We start from the raw sequence: 27,688 nt of genomic DNA on the forward strand, positions 1-27,688 counted from the left end.
AAGAAACCCATAAAGCCATGTTCCGGGGCCACTGGAATGTTCGGATATGACAGTAAAACAGCCACACAGGAAGTTACATTTCATACGCCATCATTCAACCATAAATATGAGCATTGCCTTCTTAGTCTCTTTCTTTTTCAGTCCTTTCAAAATTCAGGTCACGTCTCTCTCATCATACAGCATCCTGAGTAAATCACGTCTCAAGTGGTGACAAGACCTGTCTGCCTTTGATATCCAATCTCAAAATACTTCCCAATCGCCTTTCTACCCACCTACCTTACTTATGTCCTGGGTCCTAAAAGCCATGTTTTACAAAGCTTGGGAACTGCATTCCCTTTCGATAAAATGAACAACTCACAACAACAGCTTCTATTTTGTTTGGTTTTCGCCCAACTGTGCTGACTCTTTCCAGCCCACATTTACTGGTCCTGCCTGGAACGTGGATCCCAGTTTGTTGTCAAGGCAGGTACTGAGTCTGCTCCCTGTGACAGAAAGCAGGGCTAAACCTTCAAACGGAAGATTCCCACCGGCCTTGGCATTCGCACCATGTCATTCCTAGGTGCACTGTGGTATTTCTCTGCTCCCCAGGCAACATTCTGAGATTTCCTTCCCTAGCCAAAATGAGAAATCAACATTTTCCAAAGTGGGGCAGGGAGAGCCCCAAACGACAGAATAACACTTCCAAACATCAGTGACCCTGAGTCTGTGTTTGCGACAGGACAGATCAGATTAGCCGAAACTGAGCACGTCAATGCTTCAGCACTCACAGATTCTTATTTCTAGCCAGCTGTGTGATCCTGTATGGTCACTGAACCTCTCTGGGCCACAACCACTTTGTCTATAAAACCAAGAGAATACCAAGAGACCTTCCAGCTCTAAGTTCTTTGGGCCACAACAACTGCTTTGTAAAACCAAGAGACTCCAAAGACACCTCCCAGCTCGCATTTCTTTGGGTCTGGGAAATTAACAACGCGGTTAGAAAATGCCACTGTCTCTGGACTGATTCTGCAGACCTTGGAAAAGTAAAACTCGGATTAAAGACCATGAAATTGAGGGGGAACAATTAAAAGATCTCTAAGGCCCCTTTCCACATTTTGATTCTAACTCCGAGAGTGAGGCTTGGCCGGGCAATTGGCCATAAAACATTAGCGGGTCTCATTGCTTCCAATGGCCAATTCGGCTCTAGCGAAACATTCTTCATCATGTTTCCAGGCACTGCCTTGAAATGTAAAGCGTCCAAGGCAACAGCAGAACGACTTGCCCTATGCTCTGCTTTCACTGGCAACTCGTCCCTGGGTCCCCGATTTCTCAAGCCAACGAGAGCGTCCACCTGGCAAGAACAGGTAAGAAAGCCACACCTACCCTCAGCCACTGCTTCTCCGTGAGGGCGTCGCTGTAGTCCACGTCCCGGCGCTGGCGAGAACCCCTACCAAATATTTTCTCCTCCTCTTCCTCACATGTGAGCCGTTCAACTTCGGCGTCATCCTTAATAATCCAGGAGGGCAGCTCATCTTCCTCCATCAAGCGGGGCTTACGCTTTGGGTTCCTGGCATCTTCCCTCCGTCGGTCCATGTCCATGCGCTGCAGGTAGTAAACAGAAGTGTCACCAATGGGAAAGGGGGACTCTGTCCAGTACCGATGTCACAGCACACAGAACTTTCACGAGGGGCACCTGCGTGGCTCAGTCGGATAAACGTCCGACTCTGGCTCAGGTCATGATCTCATAGTTCACGAGTTCGAGCCCCGTGTCGGGCTCTGTGCTGACAGCTCGGAGCCTGGAGCCTGCTTCGGATTCTGTGTCTCCTCTCTCCGCCCCTTCCTCGCTTATGCTCTGTGTGTCTCTCTCTCTCAAAATAAATTAAATAACACTAAAAAAACAAAACAAAAACAAAAACAACTTTCACGAGTCTCCTCCTATGGCTTCAGGGCCCCTTTCTGCTTTTCCCAGAGTCTATCCTGGCTTACTTGTTCCGGTTCCTTCCTCACACACACTGTCCCACCAGAGATTCTGCAAGGTGAAATCTCCTCCCTCCCTCCGTACCCCATCTTTGAAATTCATGCATGTAAAATATGCTCTTTACAAATTCCTTTACTTCACCTGGGTGTGTGCAAAAGCTACCCCTTAAAACAGTGAGAAAATTCCAATTGGGGGTATATTTAAAAAATACGAGCCCCAGAAATACAATTTGCTGCTGCCCTCGCATAAAAGTACTCTCTGAGCATGTACAAGAGAAGCTTCATTAAGAAAACTTCCTTTGACTCAGTAGGGCTCATGCTTTTAATTAAACAGAGGAAAAAAAAAAGTCAGCGACCCAAGTTTTGCTGCAGACTGGCTCACCCTTGGACTCGGACATGTGGGCACATAAATGGCTTGATTAGTCATTCGGCCATGAATGTATTGGATTTTCGGCACACCACGGGTTCCGTGAGAGGAATGTCCTTCGACGCTTTAGCTTTTAAAAAGTTCAGCTCTTATGAACATATTACAACGCCAGAGAAGAACCTCAGATGTAATGTCACCTCAACGGATCAAGTTTTAAGTAAAGTATCTCCCTTTCATATATTTTCATAGCCTTTGAATGCCTACTTCTCCACCTCTTGCTTTCTTTTTTAAAAACCCAGTGCACCTGGGTAAATTAAGTACTACATGCTGGGCTTTAACCTATAACTAAACAATCTGAGAGCTAAAAAAAAAATAAATAAAGTAAATAAGACCTACACGGAATTGCTGCTTATGTTACACACACACACAGACACACACACACATATGTATATATGTGTGTGTGTGTGTGTGTGTGTGTGTGTGTGTGTGTGTGTCTGTGTGTATGTATATGGGTAGCTAGATGTACTATTTCTACAATCAAATAGACCATTAACTATTCAATGATTTACCTTTCCCCCTTCTTCCTTCAGTTCTACTGTCCTGAAACAGGAATTCAACATAACTTTTTCTTAACAACTGAAACTGGTAACAAAATAGAAATGAAATTTCTATTCAAATCCAAACTTGACCTCTAGAATCGACACAAAAAGTAAAGTTCAAAGTCCCTTCACCTACGCTTAAACGTTTTTGGAAATCATTATATTCCCAGGGTTGGGGCAGGCTTGCGGCATGGGGGAGCCCCATCGGTAGATAAATGTGGCTGTCCTGTTCCGTCATGTGCTATAGTTAGCTGGAGAGGCTGTCCTTAATCCTGACTCCTAATGTTCTGGTATCAGAAATGGGACCCACCAAACTTGCCTTGTTAGAACACAGAATGCCTTGCTAACAATACAGTCTACAGAGGGGCTTCTCAAAGGGACCTCCTAGTAATAGTACTTTAGAATGTTAATGAAAAAAAAAATTTTTTTTTGGTGAATGCATTCCACTGTGATGACAAAATACTGCCACATCCACTTCTGATTACATCACCACCATCACTTTTATACCGATATACCTATATATGACTTATCCCATGCATCTGTCCACAAGTGAGAAAATAAATCTTTTCTGACATAAAAATTTTAAAAATCAATATTAAAAAAAAGTAAATTGATAGAAAATCTGATATAAAAACAAAATTGCATTTGTTTTTTATTTTTCGTTTAGGAAGGGGTGATGCACTTTTTAAAAAAGGTTTATTTTATTCATTTACTTATTTTGAGAAAGGGAGTACATGTGAGCCAGGTAGGGGCAAAGAGAGAGGAGAGAGAGAATCCCAAGCAGGCTCTGCACCGTCAGCACAGAGCCCGTTGTGGGGCCTGAACTCACAAACCATGAGATCATGACTGGAGCTGAAATCGAGAGTCAGACGCTTAACCAACTGAGCCACCCAGGTGCCCCGGGGTTGATGCACTTTTTAATAAGCTTAAAGTTCTGATGCTTGCCATCTCTTCCCAAAGATTTCTACTTGCAGAAGACACGTACAAAGATGTGAGGTTGATATTCAAGCATGTCTAATATACTATTTAGGTACTACATGAATGTATTTGTTTTACGATACATTCATGATAATAAAAGTTGTGCTAACAAGTACAATGATTTTTTTTTTTAATTTTTAAAAAAAATTTTTTTTTCAACGTTTGTTTATTTTTGGGACAGAGAGAGACAGAGCATGAACGGGGGAGGGGCAGAGAGAGAGGGAGACACAGAATCGGAAACAGGCTCCAGGCTCTGAGCCATCAGCCCAGAGCCTGACGCGGGGCTCGAACTCGCGGACCGCGAGATCGTGACCTGGCTGAAGTCAGACGCTTAACCGACTGCGCCACCCAGGCGCCCCACAAGTACAATGATTTTTAAAAAGCACTTCTTAAAGTCTCATGTTTGTATGCCGTTGAAATATTTCACATTTGTATCTTGATGTGGCAAAGGTCTTTTTAGGTAAAATTCATTGTTAATCAGTGTGAAGGATCACTGTTTCTGAAGTTCTGTTTTTAGGAGAAAACAAGAAAAATATTTAAAAGAAAGGTTTCATTTTAAAGAGACTAGCTTATCTGCTTAATGTGCGTTATTTAACTACAGTGTCCGTGATAAATAAAATAACCTTATATTAATTTTTACATAGAGAATCAGCTTTTCAAATAATAAGGGATAAAAAGGTTAAATATTTGAAATCCAAATCTAGCTTGCATTCCATTCTTGTGTCTCACTGAACTTTTTCATCAGGAGTAGCTGGCAGGGAATCAAATGTGATTTCCTGCCCCCTGGTGGAGGTGCTAATGCATACAGAATGGGACAAAGGCAGCCTGCTGCTTGGATTTAAAAAAAACAAAACAAAAAAAAACAAACCAAACCAAAACTTTGTATCATCTAAAAATGAGAAGGCAACCATTAACAAGCAGAACATTCCCCAAATCAAAATGCCTACAAAACAGTGTTCCCTAGCCAGCCAGCTTCATTTGTTCTAAGCCTCCTCTTTGCGTGATACAATATTCCCAAATTAAAAGAAAGCTGGGCCTTGGCCAGACATTTCTTTTTTTTTTTTTCTTTTTTTTCCCCCTGAAGCTTTCAATTTTTACAAATATCCAGCCCAAAAGTCAGAAAAGAGATGTACTCTTTTCCCCTCACTTCGGGGCTGCTGATGCAAAAATCTCCATCTCTGGGCCTAATCTAATTTGTATAATGACAGGCAGCTTATCCTTTCCCGGGCCTCAAGAGTATCTGCGGCTGTAGCACTGCTGAATTATTGCCAATCAGGAAGCAGCCAGGGAAGCTGAGGGCCTCTGGCCCCGGTGATCCCCAGTAATCTACATTTTAATAAGTTCGTCAAGGAGAGAAAAGATGTCTGTTTCCTATGTGTACCTCTAATGTCCCCAAGGAGAGCACCAGTCTATAAGGGTGACCAACAGTCCGGGCTCAGAAATTTAGGTCTGAGGAACACCCTGCATTGGCCATGCTGTCACATGACTGTGTTGCATCATTTCTAGCCAAAAATGCCTTTCCTAAGGAGGGTGGTTCACTTAGGAACGGGGTGGGGGGGGGGGCAAAGTGCTCATCCCAGGTTAGGAGCTATTCCCACAGCTCCCTAAAACTTCCCTGAGGAAGAATTAAATGTCTTTTATCTCGAATCTTTATGTGTGGACACAACCGTTGTTCCCTAGTCAAAAATTGCAAAAAATAACGTAAGCCTCCACGCAGCTGGAGCTCTCTTCTCAGACTGTCTGGGCTAAAAAGACAGAGGATGCAAATCCTGTGGGTCACATCTGGCCCAGAGTCCTGTTTCATTTGGCCTGCAGTAGGAGATCATAATAAAAACAAAACTGAATTTAGCCGCAAACATTTTGAAATCCAGAGATTGCCCATGAAAAAAAACCTAGATTTCCAGCTTCTCTTGGAAATTTGGAATTCCTGGATACCTGGGGCCTTGCGGCTCTGTCCCCCTTAGACAAAGCAGCTCTGGTTTACCACCACCGCCCACCCACCCCCATCCACTTGTTTCACTCCTGCAAAATGCCTGACACCTTGTGGGCATTCAAACTGGGGGCCTTGGACTTGGGGGCCGTGCAGCATGACAGCATCACAGTTCACATTTCCTTACTCATTCTGCCATCAGACTAAATGTCCGAAAGATCAGAATGATTGATGGTCCTGGAAGGAGCCTTGCAACTTCACAGGTCCTGATCCGCACTGACATCTTCACGGGGCTTAAAATGTTGGAAACGCTGCCATTCGTTCACTCAAGATTTGCTAAGCAAGTACTATGTTCCAGAAACCGTTCTGACCATTGGGCCGCAGAGTAGATGAAAGAGGTCCAGCGCATGCCTGAAGAATGCAGCAAAATAGCACTTCTGAGGGCCTCCTTCACGACCGGAGGGGCTTGCTTCCGCACATACTGACCCTGGGGCGGGCCACACACGTAAATCAAGTGCAGATTTCAGCAAAATCGCACGTGACTATGTAGTATGGAACGTCAAGGTTGAAACCATGGCTGTTAATTCCTTAAATGTCAAGGTTCTTTCCTATCTGCCCAGATCAGCGAAATCCAAACAATTCCGATCTTTCAGCGAAGGCTACGCCTTGATGTGCATCTGGAAGGCTCCTGCTGGCTTAAGCCAGGCTCTCTTCAACACGAACGAGACACACGACCCGTGTTGTTTGGTTGGGGAGCATATCTGCTTTGATCCAGTAAGGAGACAGTGAGGGAATGATTGTAAACTACCTACAGGAGTAGGGCAGGTTCCCAGAATGATGCTGGCCTTGAATCACCATGAGTTGGGATTGGGGCTGGGGGCCAGGGGCAGGGATCTGGGGCAAAGCCGTAGCCTACATGGCCTGTCCATCCGGAGGGTGCGGCTGCCACTAAGCCCTGGCCAACTGTTTCCACACAGAGACGTGGGCCTGGTGCTGCCCACCCTCATTTTTCAAGAGAAGCCAGAAATCAGGATTCTTTTTATGTTGGCAACAAATTTGAAATTTTAAAAAACACCGCGTGGGCCAAACAAAATATGTCTGCAGGCTAAATCCAGCCAGTCTGCAGCCTCTGAACTGAAAGGCCCAGGCTCTCCGTAAAGGAAGTTCTGCCAGGGCACGCAGCCTGCAGACATCGCGCGTTAACAGAAAAAGGTGCACGATTTTCTATGGTATTACCATAAAAAGATCAAATTCTTCCTCTCGTCGAGCAATCATTTGGTTCAGGGTCTCATCGTCGGGCACTTCATCTTCTTCCTGGGGTTAAGAACAGAATGATTTAACAGGCTTTAGGGGAAAGTTTGGACAATCAGGGTGAGGTATGAAAGAGTAAAGTGAATCTGTCCTGTAGACCACAGGGATTCATTTCTCAAGCCCCAAAGAAAAGAGAAGGGTCACTGGGGGTAGTATTTGCCATCATTATTTCGCAAGCTACTCAAACCAATCTTCCCAGAGCAAAATCTGTTTAGAAAGGACACATGGTACACTATGAAAAGTACTGTGTGTGTGTGCGTGTGTGTGTGTGTGTGTGTGTGGTTTTTTGGGTTTTTTTGGTGAGGGGCGGGGGGGTGGTGGTGGTAGTGTGTATCTTGATTCCATTACTTTTTTTTTTTTTTAATTTTTTTTTTTCAACGTTTATTTATTTTTGGGACAGAGAGAGACAGAGCATGAACGGGTGAGAGGCAGAGAGAGAGGGAGACACAGAATCGGAAACAGGCTCCAGGCCCTGAGCCATCAGCCCAGAGCCTGACGTGGGGCTCGAACCCACGGACCGCGAGATCGTGACCTGGCTGAAGTCGGACGCTCAACCGACTGTGCCACCCAGGCGCCCCTCCATTACTTTTGAAACAAGTTACTTAACGTCTCCCCTGCTTCAATGACCTCATCTGTAAGATGGGCGTGACATTTAGTTCACAGTCAAGTTGTAAGGAAACGCGAGGGAAAAAGTGCCTGACATAAATCCTTTTAATTCTATTAAGCCCCATATAAGTGCTGATTTTCAAAACCTTATGAAACCCACCAATATGTGAAAGTTTGTGACTAGGCACAGAACAAGGCCATAAAAATCATACAGATAGGTCAAATATAGAGCCTTTAAGATGGGTTTAATCAATGTGTTTCAGTGGGAATTATTATGCTAACAGTTAAAGTTCTGGATGGGTGCATAAGGGGGAACAGTTTCGTTTTATGTGATATTAGACCAAAGCACATGATCTCTCTGCAAACTCCTCAGAAACCAAGTTCTCAAGTTTTCTAGAAATGCTATGACTTCCACACTTAACAAAAAAATCTACAAGTTGGGCATATACTACAGAACTTACCTTCCAAAATTATTTTTATCATATGCTGACTGAGTGTGTTAAGAATCAAATGGGGGGATCGCAGGGTATGGGCAGAAGGAGGAAAAGAGGAAAACCCACAACTTCAAATATCCAGTTTCCCAAATTACATGTGCAAAAACCAGGCACCTTGTTCTAGAAAGAGTATGAGTGTCCTAGCAGCTTCAATGACTATGGTTCTTCCCAAGATAATGTCTTATGCACTGTGTTAGAAGTGAATGCATTTCCATAGGCAAATATCTAACGACTCAAGATAATAATTCCTCGTAAAAAGCTTTCTGTTCTAGTTCGCCTCTAACCTGATTAAAGTAAATTTGTCTCAATATTGCATTTCATTTGACAAAGACCAAGCCTATCTGGCAGCGGGCTGATACTTCACGGTACGAAGAATTTGGTTAACAGATCCTTTGGTGAAAAGGGGCCCTGGTTTGCTCACTACCTAGAACCCCATATTATCCACTCTCTGCCTACACAATGGGGGGCTTGCACATCCCCACGCATAAGGTGAAAAGATTCTCTTGTAAACTGGCAAGAAGCCTGCCTGCAAGGGTCTGACCTTCACAGAGAATGAAATGGCTGGGAAGTGTGCAAAATACCTCCCTGGGGTCTTTGTATCTTAGTACTTCCCAGCCCGTCAGCCGTGCAGATAAGCAGCCTGCTCGGCCTCAGTATTTGGAACCACAGCCCTTGACTGTGGTGTGTCAGTGTCTCCAAAGATCTGGACACAGGGCGCCCAGGGCACCCAGACACAGGACACAGGGCCCCCAGAAAATGGCACCACGTCTGACACACTAACAGCCTGGAAGGAGTGTGGAGCCCCAGTAATGCGGCTGGCTCCAGGCCCCACCCCAGCCCAGTCCTGGTGGCCCCTGCGGCTGGGAGACGTCGACATCTCCCTGCAGCCTAGGACGGGTGGAAAGCTCCAGGCTCCTCTGCACGCCATGTTCCCCAGGCCAACCTCTACTTTGACAAGGCCTATACAAAACGAGTTAAAAGCAAAAACAGGGTAGAGACCATGGGCTGAGTCTCAGCTCTGCCCACACCTGTGTTGGGACAGTACACATCATGCAAAAAAATAATATATGTTTTTTAATTTCCAGGTGTGTAAACAAGAACACAAAATTCACCTGACAACCTGATTCTAAATCTGGACCAGTCAATTTCAAGAATCAAGCCTCTATCACGTATTCAATTTTAAGAATCAGAGTGGTGAATTATTTGAGATCACAATTTTAAAAATACGGGTGGATGTATCAATGCGTGCACACACATATTTTTCATTATTTTAACAAAACCTAATACATAACTAATCAAATACATTAGACCTACAAGTTAGGAGGAAGCACGGTATAAAAGTGCTCTTCAGTTTGCAAAAATTTCATTTCAGGATTCATTTGAATATCAAGATCTACTTCACATTTAGGCTCATTTCACACACGCAAAAAAATGTACGGGAGACTTTCAAATGAATTTGGTTTATAATTTATAGAAGATTTCAAAAACATATATCCTACTTAAGGCAAAATCGAACTATATCTAATATATGCAATGAAAATAGTATTCCGTATGAATATGTTAAGGTAAACCCACTCCTCAGCTTACAAATATAGGGACATCAAACTAAATCTGTCCATCCCAAGACAATTTTATGGTAAGGATTGGTGCTGGTATTGTGCACACTTTTCTAGACTACATTAGAACTATGTCTTTTGATCTCTTTCAAATCTGTTCGGGTCGAAAATTCAGTATAGAATTACTAAAATTGGCAATCTAAAAAAAATACAAGCGACTACCTAAAGACCCCCTTAGGGGGCCGCCTGTGTGGCTTAGTGGGTTAAGCACCCGGCTTTGGCTCAGGTCACGATCTCACAGGTGCGTGAGTTCAAGCACACATCGGGCTCTGCGCTGACAGCAGAATCTGTTTGGGATTCTCTCTATCTCTGTGCCCCCCCTCCCCCACTCATACTCGTGCTCTCTCTCTCTACGTGAATAAATAAACTTAAAAAGTTAAAAAAAAAAAAGACCCCCTTAGAGAAACATAAGGAATGTGTTCTTTGAACAATCTTGCCAAGTAAAGAGATTTTTTTTTTTTTTAAGCTGGTCATTGTCTCAGCCTTTGGTCAGCTTTTACAGAAAAATTTGCACTGGAGGTCAAAGTCCTGCTTTCAGAGTGTAAGTACAAGAAAACACGTTAAGATGGCTGTAAGGGCTTGTCCTACAAACATACTGAAGAGCTTAATCAAAAGGCAAAAGACAGAGAGGGCCCAGGGTAGGGGGATGGCAGAGAGACAAGGCAAGGAGGGACCCTCTTTCTGGCGGTGTCTACTCTCATCTGGCTGATTGTGTCCGGGTACCAGGGGCCCCTGTGCAATTCTGCATCTTCCCTACAGAAGGCGGCATTTACAGTACAATTAAGCACCCTGTCTGCGTCTCTCGGGGGGAGCCAAGGGGGTGTGCCCTGGCTGAGCCTTGAGGTGCCTCTAGCAAAGGCTTTTAAGACACTGGTCTGGATGACTTTCAGAGGCTTTCTGTGCTTGGGATGTAAGACAGGCAGCTAATTTATTCATTTTAATCAACGCCAGCCCAGCAAATTCTTTAAAGAACGAACAGGTCGTTCTTAATCCTTCCGAGACAAAAGGCTGCTGTGAGATTTCATCAGCTTGGCTTTCTATCGTACCTCGTTTTCCTCTTCGTGCTCCAGGATGGCCTGCAGGAATGCCCTCCGCTCGTGGCTTGAAGACTTCTGATCAAACATACCCGCCTGGATCACTTTCTGATCCACGTTCAGCTTGTATTTCGCGGCCGCGAGAATCTTTTCCTCCACGCTGTTGACAGTGCACAGCCTCAGCACCCGGACCTCGTTCTGCTGGCCGATGCGGTGAGCTCGGTCTTGTGCTTGTAGATCCTGTGAGGGAGAACCACATGCTCTGAGGGCCAGCGCACCTGCATCAGCCCAGCGAACAAGTCACCTGCCCGAGAGACAGGGGAGCGTAGAGGGTTACTTAACCCACCCACGCTAGTGAAAAGATTTTGCTTTCATTTTTAATGTATGCAAGCCACCTTCTCTGGAAAACCTGAGTTCATCCCTAGTTGAGGGAAGCTGGGCTCCGATCGGCCAAGCCAACCGAAATACATGTCAGGTTTTGAAATCCAGGCATCAAGGTGTTTGCACCCGTCTCTAGGTTCACCATCAGATTTTGTCCCAAACTAAAACACAAAACAAACGAAGACCCCATTAAATTTGATGTCAGATTTATGACTTTGATATTACCTACAACTAACCTTAAATCTCAAGAAACACTAGACGCTGGTCTAAAGTGTTAGAGACGATTTTTAAAACACCTGTGAATTATACGTACATACAGTATACATGCACACCATACAGATAGGGACTTGTCAGGGGGCAGATCTCCATGCATCTAATTCCACCAAAGACTCCATCTTTAGTTTGGGCAATGAAAAGAATTCCCCAAATTATAGCTTGTGGAATGCTAAATTGGTTAAAGTTTTGGGGGAAAGAAATCTGGAACCAAGTACCAAAAGTGTTAAAACTGGGTATGATCTCTGACTCCTGAAATTTTGCTTCTGGTAATTTATCCTACGGGAATAATCGTGGATAGGATATGCACAAAGATTTACAAATATGGGTGTACCTCTCGGCATTATATATTATTTACAATGGTTTTTAAATTTTTTTATGTTGATTTATATTTGAGAGAGAGAGAAAGAGAGAGAGCGCGAGCCTGTAAGCAGGGGAGGGCAGAGACAGAGACAGAATCTGAAGCAGGCTCCAGGCTCTGAGCTGTCAGCACAGAGCCTGATGTGGGGCTTGAACTCATGAGCTGTGAGGTTATGACCTGGGCCAAAGTCGGATGCTTAACCGACTGAGCCACTCAGGCACCCCTGTTTTTTGTTTTTGTTTTTAAAGCAGAATTAAATCAACATTCAACAATAACAGATTGGTTAAAAAAATTAATCTTTGTATGTATGTACCGTATACTATACGCAGAGCACCATACAAATTAATTATAGGAGATTTAATGACACAAAGCACTAACAAGTAAAAACGACACGTTACATATGACTACGTACATGTGGACCTCATATGTGCATATTTACGTAAACCAAGTAAAAGGCAGGAATTTACAGTTCCAAGTAACGAAGAATAAAGTCATTATTAAATTTCCCTCATTTTACTTTCAAGTGGTTGAACAATTTTTTTTTCTGCTTTAAACCTGTATTACTCTTATAAGAAGAAAACAGTTGTAATGAATTCTTTAAATAAAACCCCTACTGGGGCGCCTGGGTGGGGCAGTCGGTTAAGCGTCCGACTTCAGCCAGGTCACGATCTCGCAGTCTGTGAGTTCGAGCCCCGCGTCAGGCTCTGGGCTGATGGCTCGGAGCCTGGAGCCTGTTTCCGATTCTGTGTCTCCCTCTCTCTCTGCCCCTCCCCCGTTCATGCTCTGTCTCTCTCTGTCCCAAAAATAAATAAATGTTGAGAAAAAGAAAAAAAAGATAGCAAAAGGTAAAGTATGTGATTGCTGAACCTTTTGGTCTGATTCATTCATTAATCTAATGAAAATCAGGTACTCTAGGATCCTATAATGCGTCCAAAATCACCAGACACTGATTTTTAGAACAGAAGAACTTCTCGTTTATGATAGAAGATATATATACCTAGTCTGAAAACAAGAATCATCGTCTTCCTCCCTTTCCACGTGCTCATTTAAAAATCTGCATGTTCAGGAAGGCCCAGACTTCTCTGCTGATGGGCATCTCTACCTAGAGTCCCACAAACACCTTCAACTCAGGATATCTATCCGACCTTGACCTTACCATTTTTATCCTAAAATTTAATTTTTTATCCTGTATTCCTTTTCCTGATGAATGGCATCACCTCCATTCTAGTTGCCTGAGCTAGAAATCTGGTGGTCCTGTTAGACTCCTACCACTTACCTCCTGTAGCCAGTGAGTCACCAAGTCCAAAACAGTCTGTCTCTTTCATCATTTATCTCTTTCACCCTCACTGTTTTTCCTCCTTCCCCGCTGCCACTGTTTTAGAACAGTCCCGTCTCCCCGGGATTAGCTGAGCAGACATTCCCAATGGTTTTTCTTTTATCTGATCTAGAAACTGCTACTAGCATAAGCTTAAAATAGAAATCTGGGCGCGCCTGGGTGGCGCAGTCGGTTAAGCGTCCGACTTCAGCCAGGTCACGATCTCGCGGTCCACGAGATCGAGCCCCGCGTCAGGCTCTGGGCTGATGGCTCGGAGCCTGGAGCCTGTTTCTGATTCTGTGTCTCCCTCTCTCTCTGACCCTCCCCCGTTCATGCTCTGTCTCTCTCTGTCCCAAAAATAAATAAACGTTGAAAAAAAAATTTAAATAAAACCCCTACTAAACCTAGGAGGCCGAGCTACCTGATTTCAATGCTACACCACAAAAACATCTTGGTCTGTCACTTTGACCTAGGTGATGGTGTCTGGGCCAATGCTAATTAGTGGTTTCCATGCACCCCCCGTTAGACCCGTACACGTTTTGGGGGTAAAAGTCTGTCCCCTGTATCCGGCATCCCAGACGCCCTGTTTTGCCCAGAGCTGATGCTCTACAGCAGGAAGCCCAGCCACTTGGCCTGATGAGTTTCCTGGCCATGCACATGGCACGAGACGGCAACAGGCCAAAGTCTGTCCAGGAGACCCGTCTTTGCTGCAGGGACCTCTACAATTAAATGACTCGTGAGGCCAATATGTTTCCTCAGAAGATACCCGAGTAATATAAATATCAGACAGCTGAAACGCAAACACAGCTGGGATCCAACCAAATCAGATTACGTTCCCAAAACAGGAGAAGGTGAGTTGGAGATGTACCATCCAAAGCTGGTAGAGGGAGAGGGGGTCGGAACCCTAAACTTCATTTTCAAGCTCTTAGTTCAACCATCTCTCTCGACAAACGCTCACGAGAATGGTGAAGCAGATTTCAAAACAGCGAGGTGTATGTTATCCACCTCTGGATTATTCCTAGAACAGGGGTCAGTGGAATGTTTCCTGAACGGGCCCAACAATAAGAATTACTAGTAAATGTTCTAGACTGTCTGGGCCAAGAGCAAGCACTGAGCAACTGTGCTGTCAGCAAAGAGCCCACTTAGGATCCTCTGGCCCCTTCTCTCTCTGCCCCTTCTCCCACTCACACGTTTCCTCTCAAAAATAAATAAAACAAATATTTTTTTAAAGGTTAGAAAAATTATTAAAAAAAATAAAACGATCTATCTATTTGGAAAGTAGCCAAAATTATTATTTCTAAGCTGAAGGTTTAAAAAAAAATTTTTAATGTTTTTTAATGTTTACTTATATTTGAGAGAGAGATAGAGAGAGAGAGAGAAAGAGAGACAGAGTGTGAGGTGGGGAGGGGCAGAGAGAGAGGGAGACACAGAATCCAAAGCAGGCTCCAGGTTCCAAGCTGTCAGCACAGAGCCTGATGCGGGGCTCGAACTCAGGAACCGTGAGATCATGACCTGAGCCAATATCAGATGCTTAACCAACTGAGCCACCTACACGCCCCCAGGCTGAAGTAGTTTATAGAATGTTTAGCCTCTGAGTCTCTAAGCTAAAGTGGGGAGCGGGGGTGGCAGGGGATACTATGACAAAGAAAAACGTGCTTTCGTCATTGAACGGATTCTTCAGTACCTCTGAGATCAGAGTCGCCTGACACTCGGCCACACTAATTAGGTGTGATTCTATCTGCACATAAGAACATAGCCTGGGAAAAAGACCTCCAAGGTAACTTTGTGGGTGGCCATTCTGTGGTAACAAAGCAGTTCAAACTCCATGGGATAATAGTAAAGGCATCAACCCATGTTTCTCATTCGCAGTTTGGAAATGAGAGTCTTGGTAATTCCGAGGGATTTTATTGCTAATTCCACATGCGTATGTGCTGTCCTTACTTCTAGCAAGGGCCTCCAAGTAGCAACTTCTTGGCCTCTATCTTCAACTTCGCAAATGGACCTGCGATTTCATCAATAGGACTTAATTTTGATTCAACTGACTTAGGATTATTATAGACGCTTTTGTTTTACAAAGCATACTGGAACCAACAAGGTAAAAAGAGCTCCACAACTTTCATTTTGGGAATCATGCAATATTTATGCAGGGGTATAGGGTAGAAAGAGCCCAAGCCAGGATTCACACCCAGACAGACATGGGTGACTTAATACTGACTGGTTACCTTACATGTGAAATATTTTGAGGATTAGGTAGGAAATTAGGTATGCAAACTGCCTCATCATATCCAGTGGAGTCGTGGCTTAATGAAAGTTAGCTGTCTTACTTTTTAAATGAAAAATCAGTACTTACTCTATCATTGTAAGATAACTGATTTCTGAAAGTGAAAGGAAAAAAAAAAGTTTGCCCAAAGTAATGGCCATGTTTAAGTGACAGCCATGAAAACTCTGGTCAGCTCAGTTGTCCAAATCAGGTGACGGTGAACCTACCTGTGGCAGATAAAAATATTTGGAGAAATATATGTCCCAGTGCCAGGAATCTGGGGCAAATCAGACCAGAGGAAATTCGAGATATTAGCTCAAATACAGTGAAAAGTGAATGAATTGCTCATGCAATTTACTTGATTCTGGAGTTACACCTTTGTTTGCTGGTTGTAAAAGTATGTCTGTGTGTGTGTGTGTGTGTGTGTGTGTGTGTGCGCGCGCGCGCGCGTGTGTGTGTGTGTGTGTGTGTGTGAGAGAGAGAGAGAGAGAGAGAGAGAGAGAGAGAGAGAGAATGAGAGAGAGGCCAACATAAAGACAAGACAAAGACATAGAGGGTAGAGGGAGACAGAGAAAGGGAGAGGCATGGATGTCCCAGCATCCTCTCTCTGATAATTTAGCATTTCTAGAGACCTTGAATTCCTTTGACTCTTAGCATTTGCACTGTGCCAGTGAAGGTGGTCAGCTGAGATGCCATAGATGTGCTTCCCCCGCCAAGATAAAATCTAATGAACTCTCCATTCACCTATAGACAGGTTATTTTTTTCTCAGTAAAGACACAGGCAGCAGCTGCAGGGTGATCTAAACCACACTGGGCACCGAGAAGACAGACATCACATATTCCTCCCCTAGATGCCCAGCCGAGCTCAGTGCCTGCACGTGGGCAGCCTGTCATGAAATGTCAAACAGACACCGAATTCACAATGGTAAAAAGGGACAAACTGCAGGTCTCGTGGGATATAAAAATATAGAAAACATATAAAAATATTTCCTAAAGACTTGGAACTAATATATTCCGTGCTGGTGGCTCCCGAGCCCTCTCCAAGGTGAGAACATTTCCAGAGAAGCTTCCTTTAAGATACTCAGCTAGAGTAAATGACTGGCGAGCCTCGCAGGGGTCCAAGCTGGTGGTCACCCCAAGGCTTGGAACCACTGCTTTATTCCTGAAATCAGTGCTCCTTGGCCAGGAGAGAAAGGATGTCAGAATCTCTGGGGAGCTTTCAAGTGTATGGTGGGGGGAGCTGGTTCTGGGAAGCCTCTACCAAACTGGGGGGGGGTGGGGTGCAGGGGATGGTAGGCAGGCATGCAAGTTTTTTGAAAGCTCTCTCATAATTCTGTGCACCCCCTGAATGCCACTTCCTGCCCAGAATGACTGCTGTCAGCTTTTTCATCCCAGTCTCCCCGCCGTGACCCGGTGACAGGGTCGTACTCTGCGTATTTGTAGCTGAGGAAAGCAAGGCGCAGTGAGGAGCCCAGGCTGACCTGGTGTATGGTTCATATTCATACACAAGGGCCGCTTCCCTTTTTACTACCTTGAATTCACGTGCGCCCCAACATGAGTCACATCCTGATGAATAGCACTCCACCCGATACCTTACAGGCAAGCGCACTATCTCCCTGAGTAACGTAGGAACCCACAAGGGTGCCACAAGGGGCCCATCCTCACGGATAACGCTACATTCACCTAGGCTCAAAGAACCTAGTAGTAGATGCTCCATAGAATATTCTTTGATGGTGATTTTAAACAAAACCTACGGACTAAAAGACAAACCATCATATACTAACCTCAGGGAACTTACTTAAAGCTTCCGGCAACTCATTTTCCTTGACTGGGAAGAGGCATATAGTAATAATAATTACAACCTCACAGGATTGTGAATAAAGAATGAAGCAATGCACATCAACAGGCTGGCACAGAGTCAAGGAGGGTCCAAGAAATATTAACTGTTGTTGTTTTTATTTTGGAACATTTGTGATTTGTCCTACGTACGACTAAACATCCTTTGCCTGACGTCAACCTCAGAAGGGGGGTTAAAGCTAAGCAGGGCCTGAGTTTCTGTACCCCAAAATGGAGCTTTTCAAAGGCACATCAAAGGTGGGTGTGAGACATCTCACTGTCTACGCTCTGGAGGGACATGTGAAAAGAGCCATCACGAGGTCACCATTTCCCCAAAGGGGAAACAGCCCGCTCATTTAGAAATTTGTTCTTCTGCACAAGTGTGAATGCAGACACTGATAGTCTTTGAGTTCCTCTGGTTCCAGAAGGAAGGCCTGGGCACCCAAGTCAGAGACATTACAGACCTGGTGAGGATTCCAGTCACTGTCAAAGATGACCACGGTATCAGCTGCCTGAAGGTTCAAGCCCAGGCCGCCAGCTCTGGTGCTCAGCAAGAAGATGAAATACTGGGACCCGGGTTCGTTGAATTTCTTCAGCAGAGCGGCGCGGTCCTCAGACTTGGTGGTGCCTGTAGGTACAAGAAAAGTAAATTTGCCAATTAACTCCTGTCTGAAAATGGCACGGTTCGAGACAGAAAGGCTGGCCTCCTTGAGAAATAGACTCCTCTGGCATTGGTGAGGTAATCCCCTGAGGTTTTCGTGCTTTTGGGGAGAGGAAGTTTGAACATTTTGCAATTAAAAAAAAAGAGAGAGAGACAGAGAGAGACATTTCTCAAATCAAGGAAGGAATACTGTCTACTACCCACTGTTTCAAAATGCTCGGTTTAAATAAGCACTTATGACTGCACCTTTGCAGATTGTACAACATTCTCATGTTAACCTAAATCTTTATGAAACATTTGCTGGATTTATTTCTGTGCTTTAAAACAACAAATAATTTTACTTATTTGTTTATTCATTTATTCATTCATTCATTCATTCATTTATTTAGAGAGGGAGAGAATGAGTGGGGGAGGGGCAGAGAGAGAGAGAGAGAGAGAGAGAGAGAGAGAGGGAGAGAGGGAATCCCAAGCAGGCTCCACACTGTTGGCACAGAGCCTCAGGCAGAGCTCGAACTCACAAACCGTGAGATCATGATCTGAGCTGAACCAAGAGTCGGCTGCTTAACCTACTGAGCCACCCAGGTGCCTCAAACACACCAAATAATATTATAAAATACACCTACCTACATACATACACACACACACACACACACACACACGCCTGCACGTGCCTACAAAGATTATCATAACGGTTTAAAGCAATTTTGCCGATGGGTATCAGACCAAGTAGATGTTTATGCCAAGAGGGTGGAAACAAAAGGGAAATTGATTTCCACTGCATTTTACCATTTCGATTGCTCCTGAGCATGATCTGGCTGCTTAAAACCTGAAATGTGAATGGAATATTTTTATCCTGGTTAGCAAGACTTGAAGCCACAGTAATCCCATATATATAAACATATACCTACACACACACACACACACACACACACACACACACACACAGAAACTCTCCGTCTGTTTCTTGTGTGGACATTCTGCTTGTTGAGTTCAAAGGGTGGTAACCTAAAACCTAACAGACCATCCTGCGACTCACCCACTGATGGGGGGCCCCAAGGTACCCAAAAAGACTCCAAAGACCTTGAATAAGCTCAGGACACCAAACCCCAGGGGGTGGTGCTCACTTTTAGAGCAGGAAGTCACCCATACCTGCTCCCAAACCAGCCACTCAATCACATACTGGGCATTTGTAATGTATTTAACCGAGAAAGCACAACTGCAGAGTTTTGAAAAAGGCCTTAGGCTGTTGGGAAATACGGGAAAACTATATATACATGTTACACGATAGCCCCTAAACGTCTGCTATGCAAATATTATTTCTACATGGTGTTCTTTTTTTAAGGTTGAAAATACACCAGCAATTTATTTCAGAGGATTAAAACAGTTAAGTGGTGACAGCTAATGAAATCTAATTACTATGAGGGTCAGATTCCCAAACATGGAGGGGATCTATTATTCATATTAATAAAAATTGTAAGTACCCTCCTGAGGAGGGGGAAAAATGCCAATTCCCCACATATAGCAAATGGGGATCAGAAACCAGGGGCTTTGGGGGTTCTCTTCATTAAATGAAGCAATGTTCTTTGGAGCTCATTTTGCTTCCTAAATTAGATTTCAAGTTTAGCCACCTGGTCAAATCCTGCAACAAGAAATGGTAAGAGTCTGAATTTTGGGGGAGGTGCACTAAATGTGCTTTGCTGAGTGAGGTTTCAAATACGTGGGGGCTCTTCTTTTCTTTTCAGAACTGGCTTTCTGAGATCATAGTGACCTATTTGTTCAGGATGCTAACGGAAGATGTGTTCTGTGCTATCATGAAACCTTTTCACTATATCATCTTTCCAGTTGCAGTAATTAAAAAAAAATACTCACAGGGAGTCATGGTTCATACATTTACCCTATGCCTTGAACCAAACGGAAAGCTACAGAAACCAAAAAAAAAAAAAAAAAAGTTCTAAAGTAAGGAAAGAAAGAACGTCTAGAGACAATGAAGTCTGTCTTCTGACAGCACAGAGCCTGACGGGGGGCTCGAACTCATGAACTAAGAGATCATGACCTGAGCTGAAGTCAAATGCCTAACAGACTGAGCCACCCAGGAGTCTCAGAAGTTCAGTTTTAAATCCACTGAAAAATAATCAGCTAATGACCACATGTGTTAAGATAGGAATAAAACTAATTAGTGGAGATAATTACTTGGGATGAAATAACCCTCAATACAAAATAAAGCACTGAAGAACAAAAGAAATACCAAAACTATTTGGTCAAAGGAGTTTTTGGACCCTACCCCAGATACCTCAAGCAAAGAGAATATATATATGATGTGGATTCATATATATATATATATATCATATATCATATATATGAATATCATATTGATATATATATATCATATATCATATATATATATGATGTGGATTCAAACTGTATAAAATCATAGGGAACCTGACAAATTTTTCAAGCCAGACAAAACTCTGATTAAATCACTTTTCGTGCAAAGCTAGGACATTTCTAATGACAAGGTTCAGGATTTGCTGGATTACCATTCCCATTAGTCAAAGGTTCTCCAAGTCAAGATCTTGGCTGGTCCTCAGCAGTCTTTGGGGTATTTGCTCTGGGAGGTTCAGACTACTCCGTCAGGGTTTATCCGCAGGCACGTAAGCACTCCTCGCAGGTGGCACAGGATTCGATGTGCTCGGGATGAGTGTCAGCCCCATGTTCTTTTGGACTTTTGACACAGAACACAACCCAGATCATAAATTAATAGCAAGGGCAGTTGTGTTGCAAGTTGCAGAGCGAGCCAGGAGGATTAGGCTGCCAGGCTTTCATGATTCCTAATTTTAACTGCGTTTCATGTGCTTTGGGAGAATTTTGTCTTCTGGGATGTAACTTCACCACTTGCTCTCACTGAAAAATCATTTCCAGTGAAAACAACGACTATAACGGAGTAGTAGCCAAATCTGTTCATGTAGCCATCATCTTTGCAGGAAAAAAATCTGTTTAGCTGTCATCGAATGATTCCCCCTCCGCGCGCGCCACCCCCCCCCCCCCGCCCCAGGTCAAAAATCTGAGACATCAGACGCAGCAGTGAAAATCTGAAGTCATTTTAACAAACGGGCTAAGGGGCGGGTGGTGGGACGGTGGATGTACTTGGAAGTGGGTATATTGATTGTTTGCCCATCGATTCTCTCCAACTCCAGAAACAAATGGCGGCTGTTTCTTGTGGGTGGGAGCCTGTACAATCCTTCTCAATTCCATCTGCAACATTTTACGGAGACTGTTTACTTGTCTCCTCCAACCTCACGGTAAGGGCGTTGGTCGCAGGAACAGTGAGTGGCTCCATTCAGCTTGCATCTCGTTCCGATTAATCACCTTAAAATTTCTGAGTGAGTTCCAAACCACTCGTAAAAGGCTGTCGCCAGGAAAGCAGCCTGCATTTGAAGAGATGGGGTGCACCTCACTGGGTCTGCTAAACCTGATTCTGAACTAATTTGGAATCAGACAGATCTAAGACAGAACCTGGTTTTGCCCTCGGCTCCTTTCCGTAAACCTCTGTTTTCCCATCTGTGAAATGGGAATCGTAGTCACACCTCGGTAAAAGGGAATGAAAACAGCTTGCTTGCCTGAGAAAATTAAATTAATAACGCACGCGAAGTGCTTTGCCTGGTATCCCACATGAAGTAGGCGTTCTGTGAACCTTACCTTTTAGGACTATTATTAATAGCGATAAGGTCAGCAACCAACAGCAACGGAGGAAAGGCACTCCCTCAAGCTGGCAAGAACATGGGAGAGAGATTTGTTTCAAGGAAAAAGCACTTCTTGCCAGTTTCACAGACGGGAGCATTCCAAGGCCACACAGCGAGGCTCTAAACAAAAAGCCACAAAGTAGCAAATGGCAGCTGGGTGGGACACCAGGGCTGGGCTGCCCCTCACCCGAGCAGCAAGGAAGGCACGGAAGGCACGCTTATCCTTCAAATGAGTGCTGACCTTGCCCCTCACAGAGAGGGAAGAAGAATCAGGTCAAAGGAGGAGACACAGTGCAGGAGTCGTGCCAAAAGAGACAGACTGTGGATGACAGAACTGTATCACGAACTGTGTTCAAAACGAACACTTACTTAGCCATGCCTCGGCCTGGAGGTCTGCGGTGACTTGGGAAGGGAGAGGTAAAAACACCCTGAAAAATCAGGTCTGGGGTCATCTGCGTGGGTCAGCTGGCTAAGTGTCTGACTTCCGCCCAGGTCATGATCTCACAGTTCGTGAGTTTGAGCCCCATGTCAGGCTCTGGGCTGACGGCTCAGAGCCTGGAGCCTGCTTCAGATTCTGTGTCTCCCTCTCTCTCTGCCCCTCCCCTGCTTGCTCTCTGTCTCTTTCTCTATGTCAAAAATAAATAAAAACATAAAAAAAAAAAAAGGCGGGGGGACAAAACCTTTTAATGGAACATAAACTTTTAAACTTCCTATTGAACAATAACTTGGAAGATTGCACTAGCTAAAAACTGATATTAGAAATACTGTACTACTCTATATCCAGGATTCCATACCATCCTGGCTGTAAATTAGCTCCTGTTCCTACAAACCACTCTTCAAAAGTATTATCCCACACCACCATATGAGGAATTTTAGTATCTTTCATCTTTAAAAGCTTAGGGCTGATAGCAAAATCCTAACAGTAATTTAGGAAATGTCTCCAAATTCATATTTCCTCCCATTCGTATTTTCTTACTAATTTCTTAGAACTTTGCCTACCAGGTAAATCAGGCAAAATTTTGCACATAGTCTGCAAAATCTAGGACACAACGGGGCCATATGTCTTCAGGTAGCATGTAGATATGTTCTATTTAGAAAAAGAAAGAAGCTTTTATTTTTTTAAAAAAGAAGCTTGAATGATAATTCAGTATCACCTTAAATGAACAATTAGAGTGTTAATGAAGAAAGGAGGCACAGCCCTTAATCTCGTTAAAAAAAATCCTCAACAGGTGGCTTAGCCTGGGTACCTAAGTCAGTTGAGCTACTGACTCTTGCTTTCGGCTCAGGTCACGATCTCACCGTCATGAGATTGAGCCCTGTGTCGGGCTCTGCACTGACAGCATGGAGCCTGCTTGGGATTCTCTCTCCCTCGCTCTCTGCCCCTCCCCCCTCCAAAAAAAAGTAAGTAAACTTAAAAAAAAAAAAAGCCTCAACAGAAGAAGTTAAAGGTTTATCAGAACATTCGTACAAGTGTGTAGATGACACTCAATCCTAAAGGCAGAGACGGATTTTAAATTTTAATTTAGCTTCGTTTAGTTTAATGGTGGTACTTATAAAATGCCTCCAGGTCCACTTGCATTATTGGCTTGTCTGGGGGATAAACAGCTGTGCAAATGATTTCAGCGTATTTTTTAAAAGCCGGAGGAAATAAAAACTGTCTCTGGAAAAGCCGTACCTCACCCCGCTAGTTAATTCTTCAACAACTTCACTCCTCCTGTTGGCGGGGAACTGGGTCTAAGTGCCCGTCACCCCTGCGCTCTCCAGGGCGTGGCTTCCGAGCCTCACCCCTCGGGCACTCACCGTCAAGGCGAAGGTAGAGGAAGTTCCGAAAAGCAAAGTAATCCTCCATGATGGTCATGAGCGAGGTCATCTGGCAGAAAAGCAGCACGCGGTGATTAGTAGCTCGCAGTTTGGGCAGAATACGATCAAGAAGCTCAAACTTTCCTGAGGCCCGATACAGTTCAGCCCTGAACCCAAAAAGGCAAAACAAGAAGACAGTATTACTGCTGTCTTCTTGAAGGATCCAGTATCGCTCTCGTTTTCAGGCACTGCCTTGTGCGTAGTGAACATTCAATAAAATAACTGTGGAATGAATGAATGAATGAATGAATGACTATCCACTCCAGGGTGATGGGGGTATGTAAATGGAAAAAGAAAATGTTTCTATACAAAACCCATAAAGAGTACATTATAGATGCCAGGTATGATGGCAGATTCTGGAAAGAAATGGAAATCGTTTCATGTTCTGATTCTTTCACTCTGTGTGTGTGTGTGTGTGTGTGTGTGTGTCTCAATTCTCCCTCCCTCTTTCCCTCTCTGTTATACACACGTGTACACGAATATGTTGTATTTCCTTACACTGCTACTGAGCAAGCACATAATTATTAATTCAGGGCACGTAAGATTCATCCAAATATTTATTGAGCACCTACTACCAGCCAGGCACAACGCTCGGCATGTGTACGGGGATGAGAAAATAGAAACCCTGCCTTCAAAATGGCTAATTGCACATTGTGATAAGTACTGAAAAGAAAAATAGCAAGTTGCTATGAGACAATGCATAGCAACACGTGACGTCTTTAAATTAGAGCAGAGTTTGGCCAATTTCGGCCCTGGCCTGCTGCCTGTTTTTGTAAATAGAGTTTTGTTGGAATGCAGCCAGGCTCACTCATTTCTATTTTGTCTACGGCTGCTTTCATGCCACTATGGGCAAAGTTGAGATAGAGACTTTTTGACCCACAAAGGTAAAAATATTTGACATCTGGCCCTTTACAGAAAAAAAAAAATTGCCAGCCTCTGATGCAGAGGGTCAGAGGTGACCTTGCTGAAGAGAGAATGGTTTAGCTAAAACCTCAGATAAGGAGCAAAAAGGCAGCCAGGTGAAGAATGGTGGCTTCGGAACGGAGAGGAAGAGATTCCAGAAAGAGGGAAGCGTATGTGCAAAGGTCCTGTTGGAGTAAAGGAGGCTGGTGAGTCTGAGGAACGGAACACAAGCGTCAGGAGAATTCTGGAGATGAGGGCCAAGAGGCAGCAGGAGGGAGTGGGGACAGATGCCACACTTTTAACCACACTGGGTGTGTTAGCTTTCAGTGCAACGGGAAGCCCCTGACGGGTTTTAAACAGGAGCCTGGCGAGATCTGCCACACCCTTCTACAAGATCACCATGCACACTGTGGAAGGACAGACTGGGAAGGGGACAAGAGGCCTGGCTTGCACAGAAGTTTCATATCAAAAATAGGACAGTAGATTTACCTCTGTCAGGGTGTTAATGACCTAAACCAGGGCCTTTCCTCCACCGTAATAAACTACTTGTCTTTTGTCAACAGGCATGTGTTAAATTATTAAAACGTAATCGTAGGGCTGACGTGGCTGGGAACACCGGTCAGTGCACCTGCAGTCTACACTGAAGCGTATCGTCTGGCAGCTGATCCTGTGACACAGTGCGTGTTGTCTCTAACAGACACATTTTCAAGTGTACGTCTTCCCAACATCCACCTTCCCGCCCCGACATCTCCTGCGGCCATGTTTTTAGTAAGCAACCTGGCCAGTCCCGTGATGGTGGCAGGAGTGACCACAGCCAGGGGAAAGGGAAGCAAACAGGAGTGGGAGAGCCTAGAGGCACTGGTTCTGGATGGGTCCCAATCTCTGGTGCTTAGCCCAGGGACACCATCTGCCTTTGGGATCCCAGAATGGCCCCTACATCCTCATGATCAATGTTCCCTGGGGCAAAACAGAGACTATCTGTTAATGCAAGGTTCTTTTTTGTTGTTGTAAGGCATGGCTCTCTTCAATGTCTGCTGCTAGGAAAAAAACTCAAAAAACCAAAAACAAAAACCCCAAAACAAACGTTTCTCATACGGGCCATACTTTGACAAACTACTGTAACGTCATCCATATTTATAGCAGACGAGACATTTCCTCTCACGCACGTCCATGTTAAGTGTCAACTTGAAATTTAATATGATAAGTTCTCTTTTCGGCTCAAGCTACACCACCGGTTATAAGTCACAATGTTTGAAGCTTCCACAACAATTTTTAGGACATGAGCATACCGTTATGTCTATTAAATGAGATCTATGTCCTTTAAATAGCCACATGCTTAAGGCATGGAGTAATTTATGCCAGGAAAATAAAAGAGAATGCTGATGCTATCTCACCTCTGCTGAGGTGAGAGAGGACTGAGGAGAACAGTACGTACGTGTGTGAGAGGAAACACTACGGAGGGAAAAGTTTAGGTATGACTAACTAATTTTTGGAAGAAAAATAAATTTTAAGATTTACCCATTGATGACCCCATTTGAATAGCCCAGGTGTTCAGCAAAGGATTCCTTTAAAAAAGAGAGGAGGAAAACAATGATTAAAAAACAAAAACAAAAACAAAACCCAGACATGTAAATCATTAACTTAATAATGACTCTTGTAGTGAGGTCGTTCTATTTATTTCTAGAGTATAGTTAAACAAAATAATAAATAGGAAAATACTTGTTAGACGATGAACCAGAAACCCCGTATCTTTGAATTTGGAGTTTTGTTCTGCCACGAACGTGTCCTGGGAGTTTCTGCAAAGCTCCAGAATCTCATACTGAGATGACAGAATTAGTTTACTTATCAAACAGTGATTAAGTGTCCACTGACCCAGGTTTGAGCCAGACAGGTACAGAGGACCCAGAAAGAACTGAGTATCTATCCCGAAGGACTTAGGTCTAGACTAGAGGAAAAGCCTAACATAAGCAAATCAGGATCAGACATACACATATGTATACTGCAAAGATATTTAACAGGTGCACTGTATCATAAATCTGAGTTTACTGACATCCTAAAATCCTCCCATACTGTGCTTTTCTTCCCTCTGTTACAGATAAGGCCCTAAATGGACACTGTTCCCTCAGGCGCCTGGCTTCCATTTTCAAAACAAAGAATTTTAGATTTAAAGAATGGTGGAATGTTACATCGAATTTTGAAATGCTTCATCACATAATTCCCTCCTCGCTGATCCTGCAGAAGAAATAAATGACTGTTCTCCATGTGATGTTTCCATTCCTGCTTTATGGAGAGGGAGACCATCTGTGGGGAAAGGAAGCATATCACACCTTCACATTAGCCACCAGCTGTCACCCTTCTCTGCTTCCTTTCCTTCTCCGACCCACGGAGCTTTGCCTCCAAGGGGATCAGATCTTCCCCTTTGGGCTCTCCTCTCGGATACCCTCATCGCCTGTGGTGGGCTCAGCCCCTCAGGATGCTGCCCCGCTGGCAAGATCAACACCGATGGACAATGGCCAAAGATCCCGCTCTGACTCCAGGAACCACGTGGGCCTGCCCACTCCACACGCAGCCACTCCCGGCTAGATTTTTGGGTTCTGTCCCTATCTCCAAGAGACGTAAAAACCACAGAGATGGTACGTGTCGGTGCATGGTGGCAGGTTGAGGAATTAGCAGCATTTTAAAAATGCTGTTTTCGGGGCACCTGGGTGGCTTAGTTGCTTAAGCGTCCGACTTCAGCTTGGGTCATGATCTCGAGGTTCGTGGGTTCAAGCTCCGCCATCAGGCTCTCTGCTGTCAGCGCAGAGCCCGCTTCGGACTCTCTGTCCCCCTCTCTTGCTGCACACCCTCCCTCCAAAACTAAACATTTAAAAAAAAGTGCTGTTTGTCATTTCCCTGGCTTGCCGGTGCTCCGGGGAAACAGTGAGTCCACAAGAGAGGCTGGACTTCCGGTATGATTTTGTAAGAACAAAGGTTGTGGGGCAAACAATACAAAGACAAAGGCAAAATGCGTGCACCAACTCTGGGCTGTATGGGTGCTATGTTTGCCAAAACCGTGAGTCACCTTTCTAGGAAGATGCTTCTGAAAGTTTTTGTGATTAAAAAAAAAAATGTAAATCAGACTCTGTCTCTCTACTGAGTGCTATTTACAATGTAAAGGGGCGCCTGAATGGCTCAGCTGGTTGAACTTCTGACTCTTGATCTCGGCTC

The 27,688-nt window shown here is 44.2% G+C and overlaps 1 protein-coding gene across 9 annotated transcripts in view; it reads right to left on the reverse strand.

Annotated features, from left to right (window-relative positions):
- The window catches only part of SMARCA2 (SWI/SNF related, matrix associated, actin dependent regulator of chromatin, subfamily a, member 2), a 181,530-nt gene that overhangs the window by 68,092 nt on the left and 85,750 nt on the right, over window positions 1-27,688 (reverse strand). For all 9 annotated transcript variants that reach the window (XM_043565330.1, XM_043565325.1, XM_043565329.1 and 6 more), the window contains exons 22-27: window positions 26,000-26,046; window positions 23,519-23,685; window positions 17,782-17,945; window positions 10,904-11,131; window positions 7,067-7,144; window positions 1,363-1,581 (exon numbers count right to left, since the gene is read on the reverse strand). In XM_043565330.1, the coding sequence (XP_043421265.1) occupies window positions 1,363-1,581; window positions 7,067-7,144; window positions 10,904-11,131; window positions 17,782-17,945; window positions 23,519-23,685; window positions 26,000-26,046 (903 nt within the window). The remainder of the gene's footprint in view (window positions 1-1,362; window positions 1,582-7,066; window positions 7,145-10,903; window positions 11,132-17,781; window positions 17,946-23,518; window positions 23,686-25,999; window positions 26,047-27,688) is intronic.

This window comes from Prionailurus bengalensis, chromosome D4 (assembly GCF_016509475.1).
Source record: "Prionailurus bengalensis isolate Pbe53 chromosome D4, Fcat_Pben_1.1_paternal_pri, whole genome shotgun sequence".
In the NCBI taxonomy this organism is placed as follows: Eukaryota; Metazoa; Chordata; class Mammalia; order Carnivora; family Felidae; genus Prionailurus; species Prionailurus bengalensis.